Raw genomic sequence first — 26574 nt, 5'->3', positions numbered from 1 at the left:
TTTTATGTAAACCATTATTTATTATAAATACTATAAACTTTCACATTATTCAATAAATTATCGAACAGTTTTTTAAGATATATTTTTATAAATATATTCCTTTATTCCTTGTATTGTTTTTCAGATGTTACAATCTGGTGATATTCCATTATAAGGATCACCAGCCATATTTCCTTTTATAACACGCACTATATTAGCTCCATGTAAAATCATTAATGGTATTTGATTCAGTTTACTTTGATATGGTAATGTAACGGTAATTAAATTTTCTGATGGCATGCAATATGATAAAATGTTTAAAAATTCAATATTTTCATCTGAAAAAGAAGACATTTTTCTTACCATTAAATATTTTAAACGATGGAAAACACATGACTGATTAGAATACTATTGTAAGAAACAACGTAAAATAATTTGTAAAATGATTTTACGTTGTTTTAGAGAAAATCATTTCTCTAAAGAAATCCTTAATTCATTGCTTTACAACATAATCTTCATGCTCCCTCAAACAGATTTTATTGGTTACAAGAAATCTACACAGAATGTAGATTATTATACAAAATATAAATTTTTGTACATTTTTATAACCGATTTTTATGCAGACACAATTTTTAAAAAAATTAGCTTCAAAATTTTTTCTCAGTGTGTTTGTACATTGGCAAGAATTTAGGAAATCTTAAAATTCCTATTACACAGTTACTTTTACAATATCTATTTCTTTTTTTTTTATCTAATAAGATATTTCATATCATAAGTGTTTAGCATTTTATATACCTCTTACCTCAATATTCAGCTCTATTGATTGTTACACAATTTAGTACAATTCTTTTCCATATAATGAATATAAATTACTTAATAATGTAATTTGAGCAAAATATTCTGACGCACAATACAGCTTTATGCAAAAACACATTATGAAGATTATACAGATTATACAGAGTGAGCAACATAAAACCAAGCCCATAACGTAACCGACTAATCATATTGAGAGTCGTCTGATGCAAAACATTCTTGTCAATCGTGTTGATTTTTCATTGAATGTTCACCTTCAGTTCATCAATATTGTGGGGATTAGATGCATAAACTCTCTCTTTTTTAAGTAACCCCAAAGGAAGTAGATAACTCTGTTTTTGGTGGGTCTATCTGTCTACCAACAATGTTTTCGAGAAGCCAATTACAATAATTAAGTCGTTTCAGTTTGTCTGTCTCATTCAGTTGTTGCACAGTTGTAACGCAGTACGGTTTCAATTTTAATTCATGAAGAATTTTACGACAAGATGTGTATTTAACAGTAGACTGTTGGGATAACTTGCAAAGTGATATTTTTGGACCGGCAATAATTATTCTTTCAAAATCGGCAATGGCCTATGAAGTCCTAACGGAACATTGCCTATTCGTTTTGCATTTAAAACCAAACTTGTAAACCATTTTTTAACTAAACCGTGCACAATACTCTTTGTTGAGATACAGGCATTTGAAAATCTTTCAATGACTACTTGACGTGATTCTTCAAACAATCCAGAACTAATATAAACCTTAACTATAGCTATCCTCTCCTGGATTGAATAAGGCATTTTACACAAACACAACTGCACTCACTATACTGCACTGTAACAAAACATATACTGCACCGACATGTAACCACCTGACAAATGGCAGCAACAATCAGTAGTAACACATACATCCACTAGTCGTGCTAGTTGTGCGAGTCTTTCATAAATAGTGTTGGGTAGTGGTTTCATTATGGGTTTGGATTTATGTTGCTCATGCTGTACGATATTTACAATAAAAATAATAAAATAAATATTTACACAATATGCTCGTATATAACAAAGTAATTAGCAATATTCAAAGTAAACAAGTTATTTTGACAGTCCCAGAAAAATTTTATGCTTGACTAAAATAATTAGTCAAGCATTAAATATTATAAAATAATTAGTTTAATGCTGGCATTTTGATTTGACGTAAATGTTTTCAATTTTATTTTTAATATTTATGATTTGTTTTAGAAAATCTTTATTTATGTCATGAAATTAGATCAAATTGGCCAAATAGCCGCTAAAATTTATTTATTTGATGGTGGCATATATGTGATTCAATTTCTGTGTCTTGTTCACTCCTTTATTCTCAAGAAAACACTTTTGATAATAATATTGTTAACAAAAGCTACCATAGAAGCTGGAGTATGCAATTTTGGACTGGCAATAATTCTCCTTTCAATATCGTCAATGGCCTGCAGAGTCCTACTGGAATGTTATGTAGGGTTATTGACCGCTACATAAAAATTCTAATCAATTTCCTGAGATGACTACACAAATATTCAACTGTTTGATTTACCCGCTTACAAAAAAGTTATCTTTTTCATCCAAGTAGTTTTCATTTCTGGATTTAGAACAAGGCCAGTGTGTCAAAATTATTTTTTTACAGTTGTAGTTGTATTTCACATGTTTTGCAGTAGGCTTACTGCACTGTAAAAAAAATCTTTTGGAAGGGAAAATTCAGCAAGTCAAAACACTTTCTTTTGATAATAATCTTGAATACATTTTATATGGTACATTGGCTGTAGAATATATGTGTTATTGGTTGGGAAGAAACAATTTTAACTTTTTTAATTAACTGATATCAATGTGCCCTGTTCAATCTACCAGTTACAAAATTTTCTGATTAACCTTTCTAAATTCATTATTCCATGAATGGATGGATTTCTTCTTCAAAAATCTCACAACTCATTCTTGTTGATTTGTTACTTTAATACTTAACTGATAGGTTTTTAATATTTTTCAAAACAACTCAAATTCTGTAACTTATCAATTAATAATAATGGACATTTTTCTATTTCTGATATATGCTGCCACAGTAGCAACTTCTTTAATTGATATTTTTTTGCTGACATATTTTTCACATTAAAATTTAATATTTTTTTCTGGAAGCAATTACAAAATAAACCTATTTCATCACCACTGAATGTAGTAATAGTTTTTAACCAAGTATTTACAGAATTTAAATCAACATCCTTAGCTTTAAAATTTATTTTTACAAAATATTATAATATTATGGCTTGAATTTTGCCAGCCTTCTGATTGGGTAAGGTACCATCAAAAACTTTAAAATTTGGAAAACCAAGGAATTCTGCCAAGTTATTAAAGGGCTGTTTACTGGAATATTTAAAATCCTTATTTGTCAAAACTATTGCACAACTGCTTGATCAATTTGGTAGAATTCTAGTTTACAAACCTTTTTGAAGCATCTTCTTCCATTATTTTTTTCCATGGTTTTCCACAATACATTTGAATCAGGTAAATTATTTTTTTTACAAAACATCAGTCTGCTGAAAACCCTTTCTAATCGGTGAATTACATGCTTTTTGGTCCAAAGACACTTCCAAAAAAAAATTTTGATTAAATAATTAATGAAAACAATAGGTAAAAACAACAATTTGAAATCATTAAAAATATAGAAGACTACGTGACATGTAAAAAATTTGTTAATCACAACCCTATTTAATTGCATGTAATCTTTTTTTATTCAACTACAAGGAAGGTGAAGAAAAGCTTCCTAGCTTTAGCTGAAAGAAATTCTGATTTCTGAAGAGTAGGCAGTTAGTGAAGAAGAAAATAAGTGGTCATATAATCAAAGCTTAACATTTCTTGTGACTGAAAGATCAGAAAATATCCATAATAATACTGATGACAGAATATCATGTAGTTTTCTTGATGAATTAATTCAACACAGAAGCTTGTATATGGGAATATGGAAATGGAGAATTTTGTAGCATATGAGAAATGCCATACTTGACTGAGATTTGAACCTAGGACCCCCCAGCTGAAAGACTGAAACGCACTACTCCACCACAAAGATCAGAAAAATAGCAAAATATAAATATGTCTGCCTGTATTTATAAAAATAAACAAAATTCCTGTATTGGATTACTGAACTGTCATTTCAAAAGAACTGAAACAATATAGTAAGTTTAACATAAGGGTTATTGAAAATAACCTTGCATTTTACAATCTCAAAATCAAACCAGTAAATCAGTTACATTTAGTTATTAAAAAATTACTCATAAGATTTTTACTTGAAGATTACTTAATCTTTTTCAATATAATCTCCACTGATATTGATTACACTTTATTAGTCCTCTATATTATCTTGCATAAATTAATCATTGAATTGCTGTTGCAGTGTTAAATTTGTACCTTATGTTTAACATCATAATCCACTACAAAACATTTACCACCGAGTGAATTTTATCAGATTAAACAAATGAAATTTCTTGTTGCTGTGCTGGGTCTGTAAGTTAAATAATAAAGAAGTTGTACCCATAACTAGTCAATTCTCTCTTTAGTTAGTTGAGCCATGTGATGTCTTGATTACCAAGGTGGAGTAATATTCTTCTAGTCTTTGAATTAAAATCCAAAGCATCAACTTAACAGTATAATGGCCAGTGTTAGTAGCTCAATGTGTTGTTATTGTTCTTTTTCAATTTACGATAAATGTATTTGTTCTGTAGAATGTAAAAAAGCGATTGAAAATGGGTGAATTATTTTGTTGATCTTATATAAAAATATTCAATGTGAATAAGGAAATAAAAATTAGAAATTGAAAAAACACAACTTACCTTTTTGCTGATAAACTTGAAGTGTGGTTCTATTTTCAATGAAAGATATCCAATACTGTCCAGGAATATCTAACCAATTCAGTGCATGAGGTTTTAACGTCAAAATTTTATTTTGCAATTTACCATCAAGTTTATAAATCTACAAAAAAATTAAGGGTTTTTTTTAATTATGTTTATTTTCTATTAGCAAAACTTATAAAATTCATACTTCTTATTATCAAACAAGAATGGAGATGTGGCAGGAGTGTAATTGAGCATTAGCATATTGTTAATAAAAAGAATAAATAAATATTTATTTATTTATTTATCCAGCTTCACAGTTTGGTAAAACTAAAGGCTTTCAAAATAAATTTATTATTTAAAAAATTATACTGCCTTCATATTATCAACATTTTTAGTGGTATAGAGGCTTCTTTTTCTTTCACTGAAGACTGTGGGCCCTTTTTTATGAGATGGTAGTATAAAATATTTTATTTTACGATTAAAAAAAAATTAAGGGAAATATACTTAAAATCTGTAAAATTTATAATTTTTGCATCGTCATACCTGTGTTAAAACGATTTCACTAATGCTTTTCTTTTATAAATGGCCTTAGGCACGTGCCGAATTAATGTCCAACAGTAATCGGCTAGCATGTTAGTATTCCATTTCGCTATGTAGCGGCTTTCCATCACTGAAATTTCTTGGTGGAAACATTCACCAAGTTCGTCATTTACGTCTCCGAGGTTGTCCGGGATAAAATCCAGATATGAGTGGAGGAAGTGTATTTTCAAAGACATATACATCCCATAGCTCTGTGTGAATTAAGAAGTTGATTAATAATATCGTGGTAATTGTTTATTTAAACATCTTTAAATAAAGCCCAAGCTGCACTTTGTACATTATTTAACATCGATTTTAATATATCATCTTTGACCAACTCTCTTATTTGAGGATCAACAATATTCCTTCTTTAATTTTTCCTTCACTTACATTCAGAAATTTCTGCCTGATGTACAAAAATCCGGGACTATCCTTTTTCATAGCTTTTACAAAATTTTTCATTACTCCTAGCTTTATATGGAGAGGGGATAAAAATATTTTTTTGGGTCAACTAAGGGCTCACAAATAATATTTTTCCCATTTGGAGTTAAGTTGTCTCATTTCTTCCACTCTTTGGTAACATTATGTTTATCCCAAGCTCGGCTGTCCCATTCGCAAAGAAAACATATGTACTTAGTATAGCCTTACTACATGCCTAACAAAATAGCTATAACTTTATATGTTTTTATTGTTCATTTAATTTTTTGATAAATTTAAATCCCTAACCAAATCATTCAATTCACCTTGTGTTATAAGATGTGGCTTATTGGAAGATAATTCAAAATCAAAATCATTGTTGTCTTCTTCAATACTGCCTCATTCTTCATTGCTGCTTTTGAAACATACATTCACAGGTGGCTCAGGAACTGGAATAATTTCACTGTGAGGTATAGGCCTGATTGCAGATTGCAATGAAGGATAATTTACAGTATGTTTAGATTTTTTAGAAATTCCAGACATACTTGTTAAACAAAAGTAACAATCCTTCGTTCACATGATCCTTTGGTTCAGCTAAACCATAGGTACACCAAATGGCAAAGCCTTCCGTGTACCTTTCAGCCATCCTCTTAAATATACAGAACAATTACTGCATACTATATGAGGAGCCCACATCTTGTCCTGATCACCAATTTTAGACTGAAAGTACAAATGATATGCTTTTTTTAATTAAAGGTGTCATGTTTTTTCTATTTGATTTTACAGTAAATTCACCACATATATAACAAAAGGCATCCACATCATTTACACAATTTCAAGGCATTATGACTGCACTATTAACAAACTTACAGCAATAAGACTAAACAAAATTAATTCATTCCTAAATCCAGTGCTTAATGCACTGGATTAGGAATGAACACAGCTGTGTTTTCAGCTACATGTTTTGACCTGCACAGACATGATTAATCTTGTCCATGAAGGCTCACTCTTCAGTATTAGATATGATGTCATAATATGTGATATGATTTAATTCTTTGTCTAGTATTGTTTACGAATTATGTTAACAAAGTTAAACAATAAAAAAATGAGCTAAAAAAATACAATATAGGAGCTTAAAATGCTAACTATACGTTGAAAATAATCCTTTAATTAAAATTTAAAAAATTTTCAAAAATGATGGGTGATAGAAAGATTGAGTTCATATTGGTTTTCAGCATAAAAAAACGGATTACAATCATGTATCGCACATTAGGAAACAAAAATTATCTTTATTAGTGTTATTTGTGTTCAGTTTAGCTGATAGTAAAATAAACTTATTATATTAGTAGTAACATAAGCACAGTTTCCTATGACCTGGATATAATTGACTAATGATAAGGATTATATTTAAAGATCACTTTTACAACCAAACACTAAAATAAGTGCTTTCTGTGACAGACAGTCAGAATTAGAACATTTTTTCTCTCAATACAAAATCTTAGTATATTGTAATGATGTGGACTCTGGAAGCTTTGGGACGTATGCACCATCCTGACGAATGGCGACTTTTTATCGACTCGTCAAAGCTTAGTTTTTTGAAAGCAGATTTACATTACATTGGAAATAAATACCCATCAATTTCATTAGTATACACTGTTCACATGAAGGAGTCTTATGAAAATATGAAACTTGTTCTGAGCAGGATTCAGTATGAGAAATATTTATGCATATTTGTGGAAATCTAAAAGTAATAGCAGATACACTATGTTCTGTTGCTTTTTGTGCAAGTGGGACAGCCGGGATAGGAAAACTCATTACATAACAGGGCAGTAGCCAAAGAGAGAGGTACTGACTGTAGAAGAGAAGAACTGGTTGCTTGTTATAAATTGGTTAAGTGGACTGTATAATAAATGACACATTTTGAAAGTAACTGTCACTGATTGACATTATTATTATATAGATTGACAATCCATGGTAATTTTATACCACTAAACTAAACAAACTTTGTGATTAAAACCTAACAAATAAGTGGATATTACGTCCACATCATCAACTCAACTCCGAGAGCAACACACACGAACAAAGGAGTGGTAGAACTCCCCACCCCACAACACACAGACACGTACACAGATAAATATCCAACATGCCCCCCACCTTGAAGGAACACCTTCAAAAAATAAAATTAATTTACATGAATGTCAATAATACATGAGACTACATAATAAAAAAAAAGTAGAACATGCACATAATATACAAGAAAATCATAATGTAACAATAAACTTATTGTTTTGGTAATGGACATATTTTTGAAATTTGTCTTTTTAATGTTCCGGTTGAAATTTTACATGTCACCACACGCACTTTTCCATTGTTTCCAGGATGTATATTGATGACATGAGCCATTTTCCATTGGAATGGAGGGAAATTGTCCTCGTTGATGACGACCAAATTGTTTTCTTGCAGTAGTTTTTCCATTGTGATCATTGCTGAAGATTGTTCAGATACTCATTGGACCAATGAGACCAGAAGTACTGCACTCGTTGCTGAATCTGTTGCCAGTGATTAAGTCTATTTACAGGAAAGGGTTGTAAATTTGGTTCTGGAAGGCTGCTAATGATATCACCTATTAGGAAATGTGCCGGTGTTAGAGGAAGAAGATCGAAAGGGTTGTTCGGTATTGGAGTTAAGGGTCGGGAATTTACACACGTCTTGATTTGAGTCAGTAGAGTGGTAAACTCTACTATTGTCAGACTGTTAGTACCGATTACTCTTTTCATGTGAATCTTAACAAGTTTGACTGATGATTTCCAGAGTCCGCTGAAGTGTGGAGCACTGGGAGATTGAAAGTGTCATTGAATACCTGCAATGGATAAAACTTCTGCAACACTTTACACTCCATGGAAAATTGTATACCATTACACTAAAGAAACTTTGGGATTTAAATATAAGATATCGACATTATGTGCATTTCATCAACCCAACTCAATTAACACCGAGAGCAACAAACACATACAAGAAAGTGGGAGAACTCCCCATCACACACCACACAGAAAAATATCCAACAAGAATATTGTTAGTCAGACATTAGTAAAACCAGAAAAAGTTTATCTTCCACCACTTCACACTAAGCTAGGTTTATTCAAAAATTTTGTTAAAGCAATGGATCACAGTAGTGCAAGGTTTCTGTTTCTAAACAACAAATTCCCTAATATAAGCGATGCTAAAATAAAGGAAGGTATATTTGTTGGACCACAAATAAGAAAACTAATGAGTGATCCAGTATTTGAAGAATATTTGAATCACTTGGAGGTTGCTGCATGGAAATCATTTCAAAATGTGGTAAATAACTTCCTTGGAAACCATAAGAGCATTAACTACAGAGAACTTGTGAGTGAACTCCTTCAAAACTACAAAGAACTTGGGTGTAACATATCACCCAAAATCCATTTCTTACATTCACAGTTGGATTTTTTCCCTAACAATCTCAGCGCTGTTAGTGATGAATGCTTTCACAAGGAAATATCTACAATGTTAATACAATACAAGGGAAAGTAGAACCCAAAAATGTTAGCCAACTATTACTGGAATCTAAAGAGGGATCTACCTACAGAAAATTACAGCAGAAAATCCAAAAGAAATAGATTTTACATTACATGCAACAAAATGCATGTAATGTATTGTCATTTTACATTCATCATACATTTTTTGTTTCAAAAGAGATCTCAATTACAAAAAAACTGAATCCATAGAAAACATCTATTAACATATATGAAATCCGCATAAAAAATACTATAAGAATCAGCCATTCACTCTCATTTAACAAACAAAAAATTAAATTTTGTTGACCAGTGTTATTAGTTTATAAGATCATTCGTTATGACTTATCTTTCAAATTATAAGAGTTACAACCAGCTGCCATTTACTAACAATCATTTTTAAATAGAACACCTTGTTCTGTCAAGCAGAAGTTTATTAATGCAAATTTCACAGAAATGGGAAAATGTGTTTGACTGCCTATGCATCAAAAACACAAACAGACAAAATATCAAAAGGCTGAGTTAAAACAGGATTTTTGTTCATTCAATAAAGAGATAAAATAATTTTTTTTTATTAAGTTAATCTTATTTTACAATTTTTATTTTTTAATTTTATTTAAATTATGGAAAAACTGACAAAAAAACTGTCTAGCTAAAAAAGTAATTTATAAGAAGGCCAGAAAGCCAGTTACAAAAGCCAGAAACCTTTGTCTTGATATAAATTTAAAAAAGAGAGAAGATGTAAAGAAATACTACTAAATACCATCTGTGCTGAGTACTGAGTATGAAACAGACATTACAACTAACTGAAGGAGTGTAAAGGATTTAAAAATAAACATAAACTGTGAATAAAAGAGATGTTAAAATCAAGTTGAATATGACATCATAATGTGCCAATTATCCAAACAGTCTAAGACTCCTTGAAATGAATATTCTATGCATTAACTGGTATATCTCTAACAAATGTCAGCGTATATGTAACACACAACAGTTTCTGCTGGGCTTCTAGCTCTTTCATAGGAATTCCAGGCAATGAAAGCTCTTACGTAGTTTCTACGGAAACCTGTGCTCAGCAAACTTTTATGGATCATGTTAACCACTGGTTGGTTAAATAAGGTGATATAATTGTTAAAAGCAACTTGGAAGAATGAATGTTGAAATTGTTAAAAATAAGATGCATAACATTAAGGCTAGAGTATTGCCATAGAAGTCATCTTGCAAGTCCAATCATCTGTAGTCATTAAGTTACCTATACCTGGTGTAAGATACTGTAGTTAACTTTGAAACCAAAATTATTTTCTAGCTTTGTTCTTTGTTAGTCATCATCCTGCAGTCTTTATATATTCACATTAAACATTTGCATCAAGTTTTGCTGAAAGCTTGATGATGTCCAAGCTGAAGTGAATGTGCTTGTTGGGAGGATCTAAAAGCCAGATATAACATAAAATAGATTACCCTGGAAACTACAACAAAGCATATGTTGAGAGGTACAGGGTGCCCCTGGCCTAAGCGGTTAGAGGCAGAGGCAAGATGAAAATAAGGAAAAGATCCTTCTTCTTTTTCCTGTTTAGCCTTCAGGAATTACTGTTCAGGTGTTACTTCAGAGGATGAATGATGATGATATGTATGAGTGTAAATGAAGTGTAGTCTTGTACAGTCTCAGTTCAACCATTCCTGAGATGTGTGGTTAATTGAAACCCAACCACCAAAGAACACCAGTATCCACAATATAGTATTCAAATCCATATAAAAGCCTTTACTAGGACTTGAACGCTGGAACTCTCGACTTCCAAGTCAGCTGATTTAGGAAGACATATTCACCACTAGACCAACCTGGTGGGTTAAGGAAAAGATCTGGAACCAGTGAGCTGACCTAACATGCCAGATGTACTGCCGGTAGGCTCATTAGAGTCACAAGGACACTCCCCTGAGCTGAGTAATACTTGATTGTTCAGCCACCCAGGAGAGCAGGAGAACAAAAAAGCTGAAGTGGCATGAATTTCAGTAATGCATTTAATGTACTGAATAAAATAAAATCAATACTAATTTCATTTAAAAAAAAATAGTAATTTATGAAATATTACCTTTATAGAATCAGTCGTTGATTGCAGCTTTGGATAATCTATCTCAGCTATAGCCAAATAGTTCCGGCTTGGATGTAAACTATATTCTGTAATCCTTGTATCGTTATCAGTGGAATTTATTAATAATTTGAAATTTTGATTGTTATTGTTAATATTAGCAATAAGTTTCTGACTAGATGTCACTCCTGTAAATTAAGAAGTCAATACATAAACTATTTATAGGAAGAAAAATTAGTAATAAAAACAAGTGCTTCTTTGCTTAAACTGAACAAAGTAAATTAGTCATTTGATATATTCAGTCACTAGAATTTAGTTCTGAAATTTATTCATTAGATCTGGTTCATTCTTTTATTCTCCTCACACATCATACTTATGAAATTTATAAGAATTTATTTATTTTTTGTTCTATGTATTGAATTACTTTATGCTTTGAAGCCAAGTCGGAGTTAATAGAAACTTAAGAAATTAAAAAATCCTTATTAAATTTGTAGTGATATCTAGAAAAAAATAGTTTTCTAGAATGTTTTTAGCTTATTTAAATAAAAAAAAAACAAACTGATCAGCTTTGATGACCATTACACATTTCAAGGTGTCTCAGATGGTGAGAAGGTAACCATTCATGAAAAATTTCATTGTGAATTTTATTTCAATAAAAAAATGTAACTTAAGTTTACCAGAATTGCTACTAGTATTTATTTTTTAACTTCAGATTAGAATTTTTGAAAAATATTTACGCCCTCATAATCATGAGGATGTTTAAAAAGTAATTTTTTTTTCAAATCTATTGTTAAGGAATGGTTTAAGCTTTCTTGGACAAGTGATATGGAAAAATATGATTCTTCCTGGGTCAAATAACACTGTGCTGGCCTCAGTGAAAGTTTTCATTCTAGAGTGCTAACACATTAAGCATTATATACCCTTATTAATCAACATTCAAGAAGAGGGCATTATGTAATTAATTTTTTAAGAGGAATCTGGGTCCTCATAAATTCATGAAATGGGTGAAATGGTTATCAGGAATAAGTTGTTATGTGGCCAATCATTTACATGACAGAAGACAACTATTGCTCATAAGTAATAACATTCACGAAGATAATTCTAGATGACTTTTTAGTTCTAGAAATAACTACCAAAGTTTCAAAAAATTATAAATTAATAAACCTGACAGAATTAAATATTAGAAAATATTACACATATTAATACACACAAAATTTCAATTTGACATTTAACCATCAGACAGTGTTTGAGGGAGATGGTCTTATAAAAACTGCAACAAATAGTAGCACTCTTGTAAAGTAACATGCAATTTTCATTATTTTAGAATTAAATTTTTATTATGCAATAATGAAATTATTTCAATAATGACCTAGAATGCAGGATCCTGTGAAAGTGCTATCATGAAAAATTAAGGTAAGTTACATCTTATCTCAATATTCTGTTGCAGCAGGTTATTTAATAGAACTTAAATATATACATACAAATATATGTGTGTGTAAACATACCATATACATAAAATATAAACATTTACAGCAAACCAAATCAGATTTTATAATATAAATTTACAAAAACTTACTAAACATTTTCAATCCTATTTGTGACCATTCTCAGTGACTCTGATTTTAGGTTTACTCTTTAGTTTTGTTTCTATCTTTTTTTAAAAATATTTTATACAATATCTTGACACTAAAACTACAATAAAACTTTATTTCAATTGCAATGAACATTTAGAACATAGTTTAGGTTTATGAATATAGGAAATTATTATTTATTTGGTTTGGTTGGTTTTTAAAAGATGAGGTGACTTATTTTTTGCTTTACTATTTTATTGAGTCAGTAAATAAATTTTCCAGTAAGAAACATAACAGCTAACAAATACGGTAGGCTAGATATGGTGGAGGTGGTTTGGGCACTGCTGGTGCTGTTATGTGTAGTAACATCTTGCCTCTCAGGTTTACAGAAAAGATTTTAAAATTTATTTTTTGTGAGTAACAATATGTTTTTAGTCACACACGTACCGGTTGTAGCACAATCACGTCACAGGATGGGGTGCTTCGAGACAGTCTGTCTGCCTAGGTGCAGAGTCCCTGGTCGGGTGGAAGCGTAGATTTTATCCCCACTACTCCCCCCAGCATGTGACGTCATATGACTTGGATGGTAGCCGGTTCTAGCAATGACGTCACTGGTTGGGTGTGTCTCGAGCTTGTGACATCACAGGCGGGTTGCATCGAGACGGTCTATCTGCCTAGACAGTAGCGATAACGTGCGGAAATGGAAAAAAATCAGATATATGGCAACCTGCAATATTTAGTACTGTTGAAAATGCGTTCGATCTCAATCTGGTAACATACTACTACAATAACAAACAAGGTGTAGTAAAGGACATATACATAATCATGCAAAGTTTAAAACAAAATATTGTAGAGCTCCTGACCCAACTGCTTCATCATGAAAAATCATTCAAATTCAATATATTTTTGGAATGCACACAAGAACGAATTCGGTTAATAACAGAAGTAGATAGAATATGTTCCTCATGGACTAACCTTGACCTTTGACCCCCCAAAATTAATAACCACAATTTCATTTACCAAAGATCATCGACCCTAAAATGTAAACAAAGCGAGCATTACACTGAAAATTGTAAAAGGTTGAAACGTACCGCAGTAGTATAGAAACCTTACATACGGGGCCAGGGAATACATTAAAAAGTGGCCTGAAATCGGCCCTGTATGTAAGGTTTTTTCACGAGAGCGACCCCCACTTTCTAGTTAAATTCTCACCATGAAAGCGTCTATTTACTACAAAAAGCACAGAAAAACACGACTCTGTTTTCTTCAAATAAATCAATAAATTAAAGAAGATTGGCCCCATATGTAAGTAAATAACTGTATACATTAAAGAAGATTGTGCAATACTCATTAATTACAAAAAAATAAAAATAACTGGAGAATCCCCACTCTTTTACATGTCTATATATATAGAGTGAATGTTAACATCAATAACACATCATTATTAAAATTATTTACATTATAATACGAATGCAAGAAACCATAAACTTTGAACGAATTGATAATGGTAGTAAATTAGTATTTTGTTATAAAAATCTGTCTGATAAGTATGATTTAATTATATTTTTAGATAATATAAAAGATGATATTAAACAGTTATATAAATAATACACTTCTACTTCATTTACTACGCAATTAATTTGTGAATATAATAAAGATTTATTTATTTCGTATGGAAAAAATCTTTATAAATCAAACAAATTGGAAGAAATAAAATTTTTCATGGAAAATAAATTGTCTATTGATAGCGCTTTTGATGATTTAATTGAATATTATTCTGAATTGAAACAAACTAAATAAAAAAATATCTGTCTCTGAACTGATGTTGCATATTCAAATACCAGATACAAAAAAAAACAAGGGAATGGGTGGTGGTTCTTTAATAAAACACTCGTGGAATGTTAGTGAAAAAAATTTTGTAAATATTTATGAATTTTTAATGATTATGAAAGATATGTAATTGTATAACTTCATCAGTGATTCCATGGTAGAGTTAGACTATGTAATATCTATCTATATGGAGGGTTAACCTAAATTATAGTTTACACACTGCATATAATTTAGGATTGTGTTTTATTTGATTGTATATATGTTCATATGCACCCTGCCTCGAGCTACAGCTGCAGGCAACAACTGCTCTGACATCACATGCTCTCTGCATCTAGACAGATAGACAGTCTTGAGGCAACCTCCCTGTGACATCACCCAATCGAGATACACTCAGCCTGTGATGTCACTGTGCTAGAACTGGCTACCCATAAAAAAATATCATTTTTTGTGCATTAGAATGCAGTATGGAAATTTGTTAGTTTTGTAGAATTCCAAGCCTGACTGAAATATTCAATGCCAGGATCTTCTGGCTGAAACGCTGAGGGATAATTCTCTGCCATGAAGGTCAGTAGCATAGTTCTATTATACATTACAAACTCAAGGCCTCCGCCTTGACGTCATATGGTGAGTGTGTCTGTGACATCACTGTGCTAGAACCGGCTACTGCATCTCAAGGTACCCCAGCCTGGTTGTGCTACAAGCAGTTAAATATACCTACTATCTTTTGTTAACCAGAATTTATACAAATCCACATCCAAAGAGCAGAGTGGATCTAGCATGCTGCAGATGCCAAGTTGCTAATTAAAAATTATATGAGAAAATTAAAAATGTTTACATTTTAATGTTATTGTACACATTAAAATGTAAACATTTTGTAAGTTTAAATTAATTTTATGTTACTTTAAAATGAAGGATGAAATAAAAAATATATTTCATAATAGTTTAATAATAATAATCATTTTTTGTTTTATAAATTAATTAAATGAGAAAGCTAAAAAGTGGTGATATTTTATTTTCCTACAGTATGATTTTATGTATGAATTATGATTACTGTTTAAATTTAATATTTACCTAAATTATCTTCCCTACATAAACCTGCTTTATAGTTTATGTTATTTCCAGATGTCGACCACTTACAGATGCAATTACCATTCACAGAATAAAAAGTTCCATTGTAATATTCATTATCATTGTCATCAAGGAGTTCACCCAAATTAGTTAACTTTTGAACAAACTGTAACTAAAAAAAAAAAAAATAGTATTCTAAAATAAAATTAAATACAATAATAAACTAACAATGTATTATGAGTATCTTAAAGTACAACCTATCACTTAAGTTTTAATAATAATTTGTCTTTTTAGGGAAAAGAAGCTTTCCCTATATATATATATATATATATAGTGGGATTAACAAATTTGACTGAAACTTGATGATACACTTGTCGAATGAATTTACCAAAAATGTCTTTCTATCTACTGCCAATTTCTAGTCTTGGCACACATCTATTATATCCTACTTCCTTAATTATCTTCTGTTTTTGTATGCTTAATTCATCTATAATCTTGAAGCTTGTGCATTAAAATACAGTATGGAAATTTTTTAGTTTCGTAGAATTCCAAGCCTGACTGAAATTCAATGCCAGGATCTTCTGGCTGAAACGCTGAGGGATAATTCTCTGCCATGAAGGTCAGTAGCATAGTTCTATTATACATATTCTAATATTTAATTTCCTTCTATGAATCAAATTTATAATACTGCTGAATGGCTTAATTTACAGCCCACAAGCTTTGTTTTTATTTTTGTAAGATACTTCTATCATCTCTAATTTGCCTTAGAAACTTTTAAAATAAATCTACGATTACAAATAAGTATTTTTAAAAATATGTCTTTCCATTTTCTAAGTCTACATTTTATTCTAACATATATATTTTTCGGTCACATTTCACTGCTTTTATTTTATTCTTATCTTTAATTTCAAATTAAATACCTTTCCTATCAACGAATTTATGCTATTTATATGTATCTTTCTAACTCATTTTTAGTTTTAGCTAACAGAATAATATCATCGATGAATTTTAAAAACCTTTATTTTTGTTTTCTTAGATGGTCTTTTCAAAGTAATTAAAAATTGTAAGCTTATCTACTATGGTATATTAAAGTACGAAAACAATATTGAAGCTGATCAAGTAACTGTTCAGAAAAGAACTTCCATATATTATCTAAAATATTGTTTACCTGAAATCAGATCCATTCTTCATTCTAGTTAACAAAGATAGCAAAATAAATAGTTAACTCCCAACTTCATATCCTAACAATACAAGAATAAAATGTGATAATCTAAATTTTCTCATGTTTAACAATGAGCAAATTAGTATTAGTAACTAATTAGTATTAGTTAATACTAATAACATATACAAACAAAATAATACCTGTGTATCACCTTCTGAATATTTCCGTAAAATATTATCAGTATCACTACCACAGTTATATAAATTAACACTAGATGCAGATTTTGTAATTAAAAATGTTTCATTTTGGTGGTTTATGGCTTTTATTTTTCTCACTCCATTAATTCTATTTTGTTCAAACAGTAACTCAAATAAGCCGTTTTCTTTTTTCCATTTATACATTAATAATGTGCAGGTTTTACTAATACTAATAACCAAACAATCTTCTTCTTGAACCTGTAATAAATAATATTAAAGAAAAAAAAAACAAAAGATTATCATAATTAATTTATAATCTATTTCTTAACGAAGACTAATAATATAAGAGATTATTTCATAAAAAAAATTCAGAAGGTTTCTAGAAAGTGAAGAGATAAATGAGCAGTTTAACTCCATAATATGTATAAATTAAGTTTAACTTTTGTATAAGGAGCATGGAGAGTAGTTTTTATATTATTTTTATACAATGTAATGTTAAAAATAAATTTAAAAATGTTAAATAAGTTTAATTTTTAAAATAAGTTAAAAATAAATTTGACAATTTTTTCGCCATAATGAAATTATTGTAAAAGTTAGATATGTTTTGTTGTTTAACATAAACAAATTAGCTGAAGAATATGAAAAATGTAATAAAGGCTGGAAATACTATAAAACTTCCAGGCTGATAATACATCCATGCATACATATCGCTCTTGTTGTGTCAGTTTCTGGTGAACATGGAATAATTTATCATCCCTCAGTCATGACTGAAATAATTCCGTTATTGCATAATAAAAATGTATAAATTTTTTTTTCTTATTTATGCAATAACAGAATTATTTCAATCATGACTGAGGATGCGGTATCCCTTGAAAGTACTACAATGAAAAATTAAGGCAAGATATGTCTTATCTCAATATTCTGCACTAGGTGATCTATTTAATAGAATTTAAATAAAATTTAACAGTACAGTGAAATAATATGAATCTTTAAAAGATTAATTTCAGTAAAATAACTTAAAATAAATGTGTGTGAGACTATTCTAGCTTACTTTTAAAAACCAATTTAATAAAAACATAAATATTAATATGTATAGTTAACTGTTCTCAATTAGACAATGATAGTGATGCCTAGGTGCTAAAGAAAAGAAATCATAAACTTATAAAACAAGGAAAATGTAATTATTAAACTCATTAAGGATTATTCTAGGACGAACAGAATAAATTATAAGCAACTTGATGGCTCTTTAAATTTAAGACATTAACAATAAAAGTGAATGGCAATGGAAAAGGTAATATAACCATTTAATGAGGATGCCTAATATGGCATACCTAAAAAAAGTTTGACTGCAAACTTTTGAAAAAAAAATCTGACTGCAAGTAAAAAGGCTGGACAACTCATGAAAAGTTGCATGTAAAACTGCATATGATATGAGGAATTACTAAAACAGGCACTTTGCCTGAAATGTGGAATGTAGAAGATGTATGTAGGCATGCTTTATTGTCTAAATGGTTTCTAAGGTGGAAGAATATTTATTTAAAATGTTTGAGGTTTTACCAATCAAACCTAAATAAGAAATGTATATTAATTATTGATTCGATACCATCCATGTAAGAGGTATTAATTTCCACACAGGTAAGGTATGACACAGTTGTGTCATACAGTAGCAACTATATTTACTGCTTCAATTCTGAAGAAAAGCGATTAGTTTTGAGAGACTCTCAGATAATATGCCTTACCAAGGATATTGTATTAGTATACTTTAATAATGATTCTGATATTTTAAAGCCATTAAACAGCACAATATAACATATACATAGTTGCAAAGAAATAAATGAAGAGATAACTATCTGAAACTGCACCGAAACTTATCACAAAATATAGCTATAGCCTTTTTTTTGACTACAGAATTATTATGACTTTATAATATCTACGTAATATAATCATCACTTCTTCCCTATTTGCTTCCTTTTAGGAATTACCGATGTCTTCAATAAATATCTTACCAAATATCACAAAGCTATAAAAGCAGTATAATGAGAAGCTGTTATTCATTTCATTACTAATTTATAAAAGTGTATGCTAGTTTCTATGTTTTTAATTATGTTTTGTAAACATTAACAGTAAATAATTCTTGCATAAAATGAATTTTGATTTTGAGATGTATTTTATTTTTAAGATCATATTTTACTAAAATTTGATGTTAAGTAAATTACAGATTTGCAGATGTTAAAATATTATTAACATATATGATATAAATTAACATATCTGTTAAAATCATATATCTCTTATTAATTTTGTATTAGCAATTTTGTTTTTTTTTTTTTATTAAAAATTTTGTTAATTTTGTATTATTGTTATTTTTGTATTAGGTATATGGTAAAATCTGAATTCTATTTTGCTATTTATAAGTGACTTATTTTATATATTATAAATTATTTTAAGAGTAAATAAATTGTATTAAGAATTTTTAGTGTGCTATCTCTCAATATCCTTGTCGAACTACAAACACATGACAATATACTTGCATTAACCTGAAACAATTATTTCATCTACACGATTCATCATTATTATTATTAGTATTATAAAACAGCATAAACATTCATAGAATTTAAAATTACATTAAAACATGGAGGATTTAAATCATCAAAATTCTGGTACTGGCATGTATACTATATATTTACAGTAATGTTTAATAACATGTAGTTAATAATAATAAAAAAAAGGCGTTACGTTTCTCTTTATGAGACTTATGAAAAACTGAAAGTATATCCTTTTTAATGTTAACTATACTTAAGTTACAAAAAAATCACAATCTTTCATGAAAGAAATTGTCAAATCATTTTTGTTCAATTCCTGATCCCAGGTAGGAAGGTTGTAATTGAGAAAATTTAAAGGAACAAATAAAAATTGATACGATACAGCAGAATTTCAATTTTTAAACAACGGTGCAACTTGCAACTATATAAAACTTGAAAATGAAACTTGTGCTAATGAGAATTCCTGTGAAGATGACAAAATGCAACTATTATCAACACTGGCCTTAAGCTGAAGTTTACGTTGTGCTCAACCTTCATTAGCATTAACCTTAATTAAGAAATGTATTCATTACTTTATCACAATTAATTTTAATGTTTTACTTTTACATTACTGTAATAGTTTAAGCAAAACGTACGAAAAAATTCAACATTTTGTACTTAGGTTGCAAACAATATTGAATTTTAATTCTCTACTGCAATTAATATTAAGTTAAATAAGAATTAAAATATTACTCGAAAAGAAAACACAAAATACATAATAAGCAACTTTCTTTCAAATAAATTTAAATTTAAAGAAAAGAATTTCTAAAAACATGTTGGTAAAACTTTGAACCCAGTGGTATTTTAGAAATCAAGTTTTTTCACTCGATCTAATAGCATTTAAATGTTTTATTTATTCATTAATTTATTATTATGGACTTTCTTTAGCTATAATACCTCACAACAGACTGTAAGTCTAATTATAAGTCCAGTAGTTGGTTATCCAGCATCAAGCATTGACAAGAAATGAAACCAAACAACCAAAGAGTCCTCGTAATACAACCTTTCAAATTCACTAAAAAAAAAACTACATTGTTTTTTTTATAACACAAGAGTATCACAATCAGTTATTTATTGGATCTATCAAGTAATACCTCAAATAACCGCAGATTAATCAATGTATTGTAAAAATTATGTTCCAGTATAGTTCTATTAATAGTGGTATTTAATAAATACCATTAAATAAAGTAAAAAGTGAGAAAATACTTACTTTTATTACATGAATGCTTTCAACATCGCTATTAAAAAGTAACTCCTGTGAAATAGCAAAATTCTGCAATTCATATAGTTGTGTTCTTGCAATTTCTGTCCTATTATGAATTTCTTTACACTCATTAATATAATTCATCTAAATCACATAATAATAATAATAATGAATTTAAAATAGCATAAATATAAATAATTATATGAATGACACAAAAAAAGTTTTAAAAAGAATAGTATAAAAGACAATCAACATGAAGATTAATTTAAATATTAAGAAACATTATACAATACACTAGAGTAAGTTAGAAAATACCAAGCATATTATGTGATAAATATTATCACAAAAAAGTCACATAGAACTAAAAAATGTCAAAAACACAAAAAATATAATAGTGGAGGTCAAGGATCTCCATTGAGATGAACCTTCATCTCCCAAAAGTGAGATTACTGTTTAAGTACATGTAAATAGAATTATTTGTCTGATATAATATGACACTTGGAAGTGTTTAATAGTGCTAATGCACTATCCAGAATCGCTTAAATAGTTGATTAAAAAAGTTCTATTAAAATAGTTGTTTAAAACTAGACCCCATTTGGACCTCCAGGTGGGAACTCCTAAGAAAGGAGTCATCAGAAAATTGAAAAATAACATTCTAAGAGTCAAAGCATGGAATGTTAGAAGTCTAAAAAAAGGTTGGTAGATTAGAAAATTTAAAGAAGGAAATGGATAGGATAAATGTAGATGTAGTAGGAATTAGTAAGGTTAGGTGGGAAGAGGAAAATGACTTTTGGTCAGGTGATTTTAGAATAATTAACTCAGCTTCAAATAATGGGCAGGCAGGAGTAGATTTCATAATGAACAAGAAGGTAGGGAAAAGAGTAGAATATTTCAAAATGCATTGATAAGTGATCATAATTTAGTAATAATGAAATGTATATTGGGGTTTAAAAACCTGAAGAAAAGGTGTCAGATGAATCGGTGGAATTAAGCGAAGCTTGAGGAAGAGGAGGTAAAGAAGATTTTTGAGGAGGACATCGCAAGAGGTCTGAATAAAAAAAAATAACGTAGAAAATGTAGAAGAAGAATGGGAGAATGTTAAAAAGGAAATTCTTAAATCAGCAGAAGCAAACTTAGATGGAACAAAGAGAACTGGTAGAAAACCTTGGAGTTCAGACAATATATTGCAGCTGATGGATGAATGTAGAAAATATAAGAATGCTAGTGATGAATAAAGTAAAAGGAACTATCAAAAATTAAGAAATACTACAAACAGGAAGTGCAAACTAATGAAAGAAGAGTGGATTAAAGAAAAGTGTTCAGAAGTGGAAAGAGAAATGAACATTTCCTGTATGCTCCATCTATTTTAGATGGAGCATACAGGAAAGTTAAGGAAAATTTTGGGGTACATAAATTAAAATCTAATAATTTAAATCATAATAAATTTAATAATTTTTGTTTAATCTAATAAACAAAGATGGAACTCCGAATTATAATACAAAAGGCAAAGTAGGCAGGTGGATGGAATATATTGAAGAGTTATATGGAGGAAATGAATTAGAAAATGGTGTTATAGAGGAAGTTGAAGAGGATGAAAGGGGAGAAACAATACTGAGATCTGAATTTAAGACAGCATTAAAAGATTTGAATGGCAGAAAGGCTCCTGGAATAGATGGAATACCTGTTGAATTACTGCGCAGTGCAGGTGAGGAAGCGATTGATAGATTATGCAAACTGGTATGTAATATTTATGAAAAAGGGGAAGTTCTTGTCAGACTTCAAAAAGAGTGTTATAGTCACGATACCAAAGAAAGCAGGAGCAGATAAATGTGAAGAATACAGAACAACTAGCTTAACTAGCCATGCATAAAAAAATCTTAACTAGAATTCTATACAGAAGAATTGAGAGGAGAGTGGAAGAAGTGTTAGGAGAAGACCAATTTGGTTTCAGAAAATGTATAGGGACAAGGGAAGCAGTTTTAGGCCTCAAATTAATAGTAGAAGGAAGATTAAAGAAAAACAAACCAATATACTTGGCATTTATAGACCTAGAAAAGGCATTTGATAATGTAGACTGGAATAAAATGTTCAACATTTAAAAAAAATTAGAGTTCAAATACAGAGATAGAAGAACGATTTACAGGAACCAAACAGCAACAGTAATAATTGAAGAACATAAGAAAGAAGCCGTAATAAGAAAGGGAGTCTGACAAGGATGTTCCCTATCACCGTTACTTTTTAATCGTTACATAGAACTAGCAGTTAATGATGTTAAAGAACAATTTAGATTCTGAGTAACAGTACAAGGTGAAAAGATAAAGATGCTACGATTTGCTGATGATATAGTAATTCTAGATGAGAGTAAAAATGATTTAGAATGAACAATGAACGGCATGGATGAAGTCCTATGCAAGAACTACCCCATGAAAATAAACAAGAACAAAACGAATAGTAATGCAATGTAGAAATAACCAACATGGACCACTGAATGTGAAAATAGGAGAAGAAAAGATTATGGAGGTAGAAGAATTTTAAAAATCACTAAAGATTAGTAAAGATGGATGAAGCAGGAGTGATATAAAATGCCGAATAGCACAGGCAAAACGAGCCTTCAGTCAGATATATAATTTGCTTACAGCAAAAATTAATTTAAATGTCAGGAAAAGTTTTTAAAAGTATATGGAAGTGAAAGTTGGACAATCTGAGTATCTGAGAAGAAAAGATTAGAAGCTTTTGAAACATGGTGCTACAGGAGAATGTTAAAAATCAGATATCTGGATAAAGTGACAAATGAAGAGGTGTTGCGGCAAATTGATGAAGAAAGAAGCATTTGGAAAAATATAGTTAAAAGAAGAGACAGACTTATAGGACACATATTAAGGCATCCTGGAATAGTCGCTTTAATATTGGAAGGAGAGATAGAAGGAAACAATAGTGCAGCCAGGCAACGTTTCGAATATATAAAAAAAAAATTGTTAGGGATGTAGGATGTAGGGGGTATACTGAAATGAAATGACTAGCACTAGATAAGGAATATTGGAGAGCTGCATCAAACCAGTCAATTGATTGAAGACAAAAAAAAATTCATTTTTCCAATTGAAATACATTTAATTTATTAAAATCTCCTTCTCCATTTATTGATGAAAATGAAATATTCCCATCAACAATCCAACTACCTGATATGATTTGATTGTTATCGATAAGAACAGCTCTGTTTTCCCAGTCTTTTACATCAATTCCAGATAAAATATTTGAATCTATTTCCAAATCACTGTTTGAATAAACACAGTTGAACTCTAATGGACCTGTATTATTAAAATTATAAATAATTATGTCTTTCATTATGCTCACTTTTACATTAAAAAACTGATAGTTATTAATTATTTTTTCAGATTATGGGATCACTTTACACACACATAAAAGTAACCTATATGCTACTTGACTGCATGCTGAAAGGGTTTCTAACCAGCTAAAGATGATTCTAAGGATAGCAGCAAAATAACTCTACTGAAGAAGTTGTCTGGTTATTAGCTCCAAATTTTTTCCAAGTGAAAAATTTTCATGTATATTGAAAGCGAATTCTAAATTTATATCTTACCAGTATTTTTTAGTCAACACGGTCAGGAATTTAAGAGAATAACTGAAAAAACTTAGTATATTATAATTATTAATAGGGACATATTAAAATAGTACAGTTCAATCCACTTTTAGAACTTCAGTTTTGTAATGAAAGACACATCTTTGCATGATACTGTTCTTTAGTTAAAAGGAGCCAAATAGGTTTAATTTCCAGCAAAGTGAAAAAGATAAATAGGTCAATGTATAAAGTCTGTTCAAAAAGTAACAGCACTTTTTCTAAAAAAAAAACTTGTTGAATATTAACAGAATTTTACAAAATAATCTTGTTTCTGTTGTACACACTTTTCCTAGCATCCACTCCATTTCTAGAAGCAACACTGGAATCCACTTTTCAAAATAATTTTCAGGGTGTTCAGTGAATTTTCTTTTATGGAATTAATTTAGAAATAAACAAATGGTCTGCAGGGGGTAGTTGACTACGTTGGCTAACCATGGTAGGAAGGGAGAAAACTGAGTAAATTTTTTGTGTAGAACTACAAATATGCAGCAATGCATGGGCTGATGATTTTCATGATAAAAGAACCACATAACCTATGATCAAGGACATATTTTCATGGAGACATCTGTTGACTTCCACAAATGATAAGCATCATTTGTGGTAGTCTCTACCCCTGTAACACCACTCAAAGCAGTATGTAGCGGCTCAGAGAATCCTCCCTATAAACCTCTTGAATCATTTTGTGTATTTTGGTAAAATTTTTTCAATCCTGACACAAAACTTCACTGTAATTCTTTGTTCATGTCAGTCGTCACTAAATTCCCCAGCACCAAACACCTGTCTCTCTCTTTTTGTTTAGCCTCTGCTACCACCATAAAGTTTACTTCAGAGGATAAGTGAGGATGATAAGTTTGAATGTAAATGAAGTATAGTCTTGTACAGTTTCAGGACGACCATTCCTGAGATGTTGATTAAATAAAATCCAACCACCAAAGAACACCGGATCCATGATCTAGTATTCAAATCCATATAAAAGCAACTGCCTTTACTAGGATTTGAACCTTAGAACTCTCGACTTCGAAATCAGCTGATTTGTGATGACAAGTTTAGCACTAAACCAACCCGGTGGGTTTAGGACCAAACACCTAACTTACTTTCTCCTGTTTAGCCTCCGTGAATCATCATTCAGGTGTTACTTCAGAGGATGAATGAGGGTGTTATGTATGAGTGTAAATGAAATGTAGTATTGTACAGTCTCAGTTCGACTATTCCTAAGATGTATGGTTAATTGAAACCCAACCACCAAAGAACACCAGTATCCACGATCTAGTATTTAAATCCGTGTAAAAATAACTGACTTTACTACGACTTGAACGCTGAAACTCTCGATTTCCAAATCAGCTGATTTGGGAAGACGCGTTCACCACTAGACCAACCCGGTGGGTAGGACCAAACACCTTTCTTTCTTTTTCCTGTTTAGCCTCCGGTAACTACCGTTCAGATAATACTTCAGAGGATGAATGGGGATGATATGTATGAGTGTAAATGAAGTGTAGTCTTGTACATTCTCAGTTCGACCATTCCTGAGATGTGTGGTTAATTGAAACCCAACCACCAAAGAACATCGGTATCCGCGATCTAGTAAGTAGGACCAAACACCTACTTTGCATGAACTGTACACATAAACATCAGTGACACATGCAATAGAGGGGGATTGTTCATTAGTTCCTATGCAATGCAACAGTGATACCGATTGTACATTTCAAAATATTTTTATAAACACCTGACAGAGAAAACGTTAGGTTATTTTTTAACAGACCTTCTACTTCTTTTTACATTTTTGCACAATTAAGAAACACTGTCAACAAAAAAAATCATATATATTAAATGATATTTACTGAATGTCTGTTTGTTTATCCTTTAATAATCTTAACAGACAGCCATTTTTTACAGACATTTATTTGAAAAATTTATGATTTATAAAATTTCTGTTGCAATTGAATTTTCTTTTTAACAGTATAGTTTTTTTTTTAAATATATTTTTACAAGTTAAATAATGTTCTCTGTCTTGTTCAGACCTTCCAGATTTGTACATGATATAAAGTATCTCCAAACTGTTTTTCAAAATTGGAAGTTCAATACTGTAATTATT

General features: G+C 30.1%; 1 protein-coding gene across 1 annotated transcript; it reads right to left on the bottom strand.

Annotated features, from left to right (window-relative positions):
- On the bottom strand, positions 1-20990 carry LOC142332223 (uncharacterized). The gene is made up of 6 exons (XM_075378515.1): positions 20852-20990; positions 17066-17320; positions 15707-15875; positions 11238-11422; positions 4619-4757; positions 1-317 (listed from the first exon to the last, which is right to left on the bottom strand). Exons 1-6 carry the CDS (start codon positions 20987-20989, stop codon positions 121-123), a joined length of 1083 nt encoding a protein of 360 aa, XP_075234630.1. The 5' UTR covers position 20990; the 3' UTR covers positions 1-120.
- Positions 20991-26574: the final 5584 nt, after the last annotated feature.

Source organism: Lycorma delicatula, chromosome 11, assembly GCF_047948215.1.
Source record: "Lycorma delicatula isolate Av1 chromosome 11, ASM4794821v1, whole genome shotgun sequence".
Lineage (NCBI taxonomy): Eukaryota > Metazoa > Arthropoda > Insecta > Hemiptera > Fulgoridae > Lycorma > Lycorma delicatula.
The sequence above is the reverse complement of the archived record's forward strand: the minus strand, read 5'-3'. Positions and strand labels throughout refer to the sequence as shown.